Source organism: Triticum urartu, chromosome 5A, assembly GCF_056163025.1.
Source record: "Triticum urartu cultivar PI428250 chromosome 5A, HENAU_Tu73, whole genome shotgun sequence".
Classification (NCBI taxonomy): domain Eukaryota; kingdom Viridiplantae; phylum Streptophyta; class Magnoliopsida; order Poales; family Poaceae; genus Triticum; species Triticum urartu.
This window is the reverse complement of record NC_141877.1, coordinates 319,115,123-319,123,055: the sequence shown is the minus strand read 5'-3', so window position 1 is coordinate 319,123,055 and position 7,933 is coordinate 319,115,123. Positions and strand designations below refer to the sequence as shown.

The 7,933-nt window shown below is 44.3% G+C and overlaps 1 protein-coding gene across 1 annotated transcript; it reads right to left on the bottom strand.

The window, feature by feature from the left end:
- Positions 1 to 3,889: 3,889 nt before the first annotated feature.
- LOC125508738 (uncharacterized) lies at positions 3,890 to 5,920 on the bottom strand. Its single transcript, XM_048673527.2, has one exon. It carries the CDS (start codon positions 5,386 to 5,388, stop codon positions 4,435 to 4,437), a length of 954 nt encoding a protein of 317 aa, XP_048529484.1. The 5' UTR covers positions 5,389 to 5,920; the 3' UTR covers positions 3,890 to 4,434.
- Positions 5,921 to 7,933: the final 2,013 nt, after the last annotated feature.

The following is a 7,933-nucleotide window of genomic DNA, read 5'->3' as shown; positions in this document are numbered from 1 at the left end:
CAATTCTCTTTACTCGTTCCGTAACGCATGATCCCGTGGTTAACTCCTTAGTCACATTTGAGCTAATTATGATGATGCATTACCGAGTGGGCCCAGAGATACCTCTCCGTCATACGGAGTGACAAATCCCAGTCTCTATTCGTGTCAACCCAACATGTACTTTTGGAGATACCTTTAGTGCACCTTTATAGCCACCCAGTTACGTTGTGACGTTTGATACACCCAAAGCATTCCTACGGTATCCGGGAGTTGCACAATCTCATGGTCTAAGAAAATGATACTTGACATTAGAAAAGCTCTAACAAACGAACTACACGATCTTGTGATATGCTTAGGATTGGGTCTTGTCCATCACATCATTCTCCTAATGATGTGATCCTGTTATCAACGACATCCAATGTCCATGGTGAGGAAACCACAACCATCTATTGATCAACGAGCTAGTCAACTAGAGGCTTACTAGGGACATGTTGTGGTCTATGTATTCACACATGTATTATGGTTTCCGATTAATACAATTATAGCATGAATAATAGACAATTATCATGAACACGGAAATTTAATAAATAACCATTTTATTATTGCCTCTAGGGCATATTTTCAACAAGCCACGTGTGGCATTCAAAGTTTTTGGATGGATCCGGACTATTGTAGTTTGATGTGGCAGATGTCTAGACTCCACTAATTCTCCCTAGATTTGTGGTGGACTAGGGATTTGGTACATTAGCACTGATCTGACCCAATACGAATATCTATTTTGAATGTTTGGACTGACCAGTCCAAACATACAGGGAGAAATGGGTGTCCACTTTGGAGATGCCCTCGTACCCAAGTTTCCACGTCCCATGGACTATGTATACACTTATGAGGTCCTAGGGTTGCAAATTTGAAACCTTTAGGGTACACTCCGACTCTGTTTAGTTTAACTAAATGAACTAATATTTTTTTTAAATGAAGTGAATTCTGAAAACTTAGTTCATCTAATTGAACTAAAGAAGGTGGGAGGGTACCCTCAAGGTTTCAAATTTGCAATGTCTATGAGGTTTCGTTTGATTTGTCCAAGTGTCAAGGCTGCCGAAGGTAAATCACGTACAGTCGCTAATTGGAGACTTCTCTTGCATGCATGCATGCTGTGATTGAGATTAACATAACAAACAAACTTGTACGTATCTTCTTTACATGATGCGTGGTGTGGACTGGATGATGGATGCTATATCGAACCCTGGGCATCTTTGTCCCTTTGCATGTGGTCAAGATCGATCATGGAGTGGGAACCAAGATTGCGCTTTTGTTTTGTAGCGCAGGATCCAAGGCCAGCCACCCAGGGGCCACATGCATCGGCAAAAGGCACAAATTTGATCTTAAATCGAAACTATTTCACAAACTACACTGTTTTTAAAAATATTTCACCTCGCTGACCTTTAATATGCAGCGCCTGACAGCAAGGCGCTGCATTCTACTGTGCAACGCCTAACATTTAGGCGCCACACTGTGCAGCGCCTAACTCTAAGGAGTTGCACTACACTGTGCAGCGCCTAGCTGTAAGGAGTTGCACAGTAGAGTGCAGCGCCTTGTTATCGGACGCTACACAAAAGGGTGAGCAGTGTGAAATATTTTTAAAAGCAGTTTAGTTTGTGAAATACTTTCGATTTGAAGTTAAATTTGTCAATTTTGCCACATGCATCCATATGCTGCTCTGCTGTGGAACGGTTAGGAGCTACCCCTTTCTGGCTTAGGAGCAAGTGCCCGGAAGCAGCTCACAAGTCCAAAAACTGTGAGCTTGTGATTTCAGTTCACATACGTACAACCAGAAAAGGGAGAGAAAGAATGAGACAAAAGAAATTCTGGGCTGCCTCACTTCGGACCTAGTACTCCTACTTCAAGAACAGAGTTCTTCTTGATCGGCACCAAACTTGATGTATCTCGTTTCGGGATGCTTAAACGTCGTTGGAATGGCTCCAGACCCGACGATTTTGGAGTGTATATTCAATCGAGTCTGGGAGCACAGATCGTTATCAGGGGCTGCACACCACTCCTACTTGTTATTAGAGGCTCGGCCATGTGGTATAATAAAGCAGGATGAACACACGAACCGTTCTAAAAAATACACAGATTTCTCAGACGTATGGATGTAAGCTGCAGGCAAAAGCTGAGGGCAACATGGAGATTTTTGTTTTTGTTTTTTAGGGCAACAGAGAGATTTTGTTTTGTTTGAGATGGCAGGGTTTCATTTGGGACTTTTATTTGGGCCAGAACGCGCGGCTTGTAGCCTACATGGCCAGCCCATGTGTTTTTTTAGTTGAACATGGGCCGTCCATGTTGATAACATACCATGGAGTACTTCATGGCCGGCCCATGAAGTACTAAATGGGCTCACTTGGGGCTGTCGGGCTTAAATCTTGCTTGAGATTGAAAGAAAATCTGAAGATCCATCTGCCGAAAAGAAGAAAGAAAGAACAAAATACTGCAGGAAGATGAAATATGGACAAATGAATCTTGTACAAGGATGAAGGCACCAAATCACAGCCAGTCCTCCATTCAAATATTGTACTCCCTCCATTCCAAAATATAGTGCGCCCGCACTTCCCGAGGTCGAACTTTAATCATAAATTTAACCAACGAGAGCGATTGCGGCGGGAGAAAAAATTATATAATCGAAAACTTCTTTTGAATACGAGTTCACTGGTATAACTTTTGCTCCCACCACAGTCGGTCTCGTTGGTTAAATTTATGGTCAAAATTGAAGCACGGGAATAGAGAAAGCACTATATTTTGAAACGGAGGGAGTATTACCAACCAGTCCAGTAGTACTTGTCCCAGTGCAGCATAGCTTCAAAACAAGTGATAGTATCACAGATCCTGACTAATGAGATGCATGAGCATATTTCCTGTAGCACTCACTCATCTATTTTCTTTTCGTGCAATCTATATCAGCTCGAGCTCACATGAGCTTGGGTAAACAGTAAAATAAAAAAAAATGGTTTTTTTAAGCAAACATTGACAATGTTTACAACAATTTTTTCTGATGAAACTTCACAAGCAAGCAAAACTTTTGTCAATGTTTACACAAAAGAAATCAGATTTTTAAAGAAGAATTGTTTTCATTTTTTTACTGTGCATCCGAGCTCACATGAGCTCGAGCTCAGATTAACCGCTTCCATATATGCGTTATATTTGTTCCAGAATAAACCGATGCATTTGCTTGCAGATGCAGCATGTGCAACCAATTCAGCACTCCGGTTTGCTTCTGCCACACACTTCAGCAAACACATCCACTGAAAACAAGGCACCTATAAAGAATGCGCACTCTCAACTTTGAAACTGGCAACACACATTGGTAGCTAAAACATAATGATTTAAGTTGTGACAACAGCTAATCATCGGTTTCCTCGAGATTACATAATCTTCCAACACAATAATAAACGTGTGCAAAGTATATATATACAAAACACATGCCCAGAACAGTCAGAAAGTATGACCTGAAGCCAGCTCACAAGTTGGAGGATGTTCAAGCCCACTTCCGAAGAAAATTTGCAACAAGAGGACCTGGGAATGCATACTTTGATAAATGACATTGTTAAAGCATAACAAGAATTACACTTTCATAAATTAGTCCGGGTACATGTTAATGTTAATTAAAAGTGAAGAGTTGTGTAACGATTTCGTATTAAATTATACCATAAATAGAACGCCTCTTGTTTAAACCGTCAGTCATCTAAAGCTTCAGTCAGCAACAGCCCTATTCCAGCATTGTTGATGCTAATTTCTGAGCAATGGTAATGCTACCTTTTTCTTAGGGAAATGATAATGACACCCTAGTAAGCTTCGAGTATCATATTAATTTGGAATTCGACCATAACACCAAATCATCAACAGACTGCGGAACAAGAACTGTAGCGAGAAGATAACGGATAGTTCACACCACATACAGACTGTATCTTACAACAAGTAACCATGAAAAATAAGTTATCAGGCTAATTACCAAAATGGCATGTACATCATCATGTAATCATCTCAACAGGTGTCTGGACAGGAAAACCAAACAGTGCTAAAATGGAACTGATCCAAAACTAGAATTAATTTCAACAAAAACCATGTCGTTTGCAGTGAGTGTTACCCAGCTTTACCGCTAATCTACTTCCTCTGAAATACAGCGTCCCAATTTTATTTTTTTTGAGGAATTCCAAATCTGACTTGATACATTCACTTCTCCACTGCTTTGGAGATGAACAGAGCTCCTTGGCATGAACATGGCAACTATGAACATCAATTATAGCCATCGCATAAAAATTAACCTTCGAAATAAACCCACCAAAAGAGTGCTTTGAAGCTGAGCCCTGACTTCAGTAATTAGCAACCCCTGACTGATGGACAAATTCCATGCCTCCGGGCATTGTTAGTGATGGTTAAACTCTGCAGAAAATCCAAAACAAACTATGCAGCATACTCGCTCTCGATCACCGGTTTTGTTCGTGTCCACAGCGCTACAGGTGCTTGCGCCCGCCCAACCTGCGCCATGCGCAATGTCTCCCCAACCTCTGAATTCCGCTCCATCACCTCCAACTTCTTGGCCCTTTTATGCCTCACCAGACACAGAAGAGCTGAAGATAACAGCCCCAATGCTATGGCGCCCCCAACCACGCCAACGGCAACCTTCCAAGCTTGCGAGCCCCCCTTGGTAGGACCTCCGGCAGCCGGTATCGGCGGGGCAATTGCGCCTGGTGGCAATGGAGCAGGAGCAACCTCACTGGAGTTCACCACTATCGAGAAGTGCCCTTGGCGATACGTAGCACACACGTTGCTTGCCTCTTGGTCCCGGAACTGCGGCACACCATCCAAGTCGAACCACACACACCGTGACCGTGGTGCTGGGCGGCCTGCCGGCGCCGCCCTGACATTGCTGAAATGTACAAGAATCGGGCTTCCTGACGCGACGATGTTCAGCTCCGGCAACCCCACTGCCGAAAGGTTGGCAGCATCATAGGCTAGCAGTCCAAGCACCGGCGAGAGGTAGGTGTAGCCGGGGGGAGGCGGGTAGTAGTGCTGCGACCAATTGCCCAGGTTGTGGTACACGAGCAGCATCCTCTCCACGCGCGGCTGCGCAATGACGCCGGTGGGCAGGCCGAACTGAAAGTACTGGGACAAACCTTTCCTCCGGAGGCTGCCGCTGCGCAGGCGGAGCGCGGACACCGAGACGCCGGTGAGGTTGCCGGGGACGGTGGCATTGTAGACGATGCCGGTGCGCGGCCGGACGAGGGCCCGGTACGCGTACTCCTGCAGCATTGCGTCCAGGGCCCTAGCCGGCGACGGCGTCGGCTGCTGCGCCGCCACCGGAGAAGAGCGCAAGAACAGCAGTTGGAGGAGGCAGACGCATAATAGGAAATCCATGGGCACCACGGCTCCGCCAGGAATCCAGGTGTGGTGAGAAAGCCAGGAGGGTGGGAGGCAAGCTCGAGAAGAAGAGTCAGGAGGATCCCCTCGTCATCCACGAACGCGGCAAAGATTGGCGCGCGTACGAAGAATTACCACCTCCACCTCTTAACTCGGGGGAACAAGGACGAGATTCGGCGCGGGAAACCTTGGGATTCTCCACAAGGACGCGCATTTACTGCGCCCACCCCGCACGGGCGGGACAGCTCTCTACGGGGCAACCTCGAGCGCAGCAGCAATGGAGATGGAAGCTACGACGGGACAAAGACAGGACTGTGAAAACAAGATTGGGTTTTTTTTTGCCCCCGAGAGAGTAAGAACAGGTTCTGGAGCGAATCAGTCTCGGAGGAATCAGAGCGGAGAGACCGGTGGCGACGGGATTTGAGACGATTGCGACGCGGGGGGAGGAGGAGGAGAGGGTTTGGGGATTGAGATCGAAGGAGAGCGGGGAGTGAAGTTGAGGAGCGGAGAGAATTCTTGGTGAGGGTCATAGTCGGAATTTACAATTTTTTAAAGAGGTTTAGTGGGTACTCCTATTAAAGACGCGAGGCATACAGCTGTCACGGCACCGGAAGTTACCCTTCTAGCCCTGGGAGGCTGAACTGCGTGAAGCGCACTGTCTCCGCCGGCTGGTGTGTGGGCCCCACGCGCGTGTGCCGTGCTTGTCCAGGGTGTCCTCTGCCGTAACGTTTGGATTATTCCGAGGGGCTCTGTTCGGTTTGTTGCATGTAGGAGAGGTCTCGGTTCAATTGCAATGTCACTGGCGGGTGGGGCCCACCGGCCAGTCACGACCTCCTCCTACTCCCTTCAATCCAAAATAGTTCTAGCTCAAAACTGCGACACTTTTTTTAGATTGGAGGTAGTGATATTTAGATGCTATATGTCGTATGAATTTGGGAGTTCAAAATACAGGAATTTTATAAAATGTCTCTTTGGATGTTGCACAAGAAATGAGCACGGGAGTTTTGGAGGATTCAGGAGAGGGAGTAGAGTGAGATATCGTGCAAGCGCATGAGACTTCTTAAAAAAACAAAATTATATTTGAGCTTATGTTTAGATTCCTACCGAGAGCCTCTTTGATTTGTGGGATTGTAAAAAACAGAAGATTGAAATGTCATTCCCATTCGAATCCTACAAGATTTGAGTTTGTTTGGATGTATTATACAAAAAATAAGATAATTTTTCCAAGAGATTGGTGTGGATGCTAGATTTTCTATGAAATCCACTTCAAGTGATTCCTTAAGAAAAATTCTATAGGATTCAATCCTACAAATCAAATGACCAATATACAACAAATATCTAAGGATTCTAATCCTAAAAAAACCCTATGAAATTCATTTGAATCAAACAAATCCTAAATGAAATGGTATATGAATGGATCCCATAACAATTTGGTGAACCCATTTCTATGGTCCAAAACGCTTTCATAGGAAAAAATTCCTATCAATCGTATAAAATCCCTTCAATCCAAAGAGGGCCTAACTATGTCAAAGTTATTCCTAAAAAAATTCCTTCACTACAAAGAGGCCTCCTCTAAACTACCCTTTCTTCGTTTTACCAAAATTTTATACCAGAAAACCCGACTTGTATATGGTTTTTAGATTTCATACCATACCATAAACGAAAAACCATAAAATTGTGGTCGGTTCTGTTTTTCTCTGTATGGTCTTTCGATTCGATTTTGAAATGTGCAAAGTGTATATTTCCACATGTAGATTGGGGAGGTGAGAAATTTAAAATGGAGAAAAGCACACATATTTTTCTAAAAATGAACGTGTTCATGTCACCTAGAGCAACTCTAGCAGAGTTGACGTATACTCTTCATTGCCATACGAATCGCTAACATGACAACTTTGGTCTAAAATGCCACTCTAGTTTGTGTTCATGCTCGATTAGTTTGTGTTTGGTTGTACCTTCTTGTCGTACGTGTCCTGGCGACGCTTTCGCATGACCGAGTGACTGTTCTGTCAAATTGCTGACGACATGCATGCTAGCGAACCTTTCTTCCAACAATAGAGAAATTTCGCCGATCTCCTATTTTTCTTTTCTTTTTAGAAGGTGACCACGGTACTTAGGATACTTTGCAGATTCATTGGATGACACTCTTCGAATGGTTGAAGATACAATCCTCAAGTGTACGAATTTGTTCGCCGAAATTGTTGTGCTGATAAACTGCAATATCTGCGAGCACCCAATGCAGATGACAGGACCAGACTTATAATGCATGAAGCAAGAGGTTATCCAAGGATGGCGGGGGTGTTGACTGTATGCACTAGAAAAGGAAAAAGTTTTATGCATCTTGGCACGACTACAAGGATCCAACCATAATTTTGGAAGTTGTCGCCTATAAAGATCTGTGGATGTGAAATTGCTACTTTGGGTTGCCTAGATCTCACAATGGCATCAATGTCTTGTAGAGATCGCATATGTTTACAAGTCTAGCTGCTGGTACTTCTCCACCTTGCAACTTTACGCTGAATAACCATTAGTATGACCAATGACA

What these genes read in the sequence shown, in the direction of transcription:
- LOC125508738 (XM_048673527.2), bottom strand. Translation starts at nt 5,388, where the DNA reads ATGGATTTCCTATTATGCGTCTGCCTCCTCCAACTGCTGTTCTTGCGC.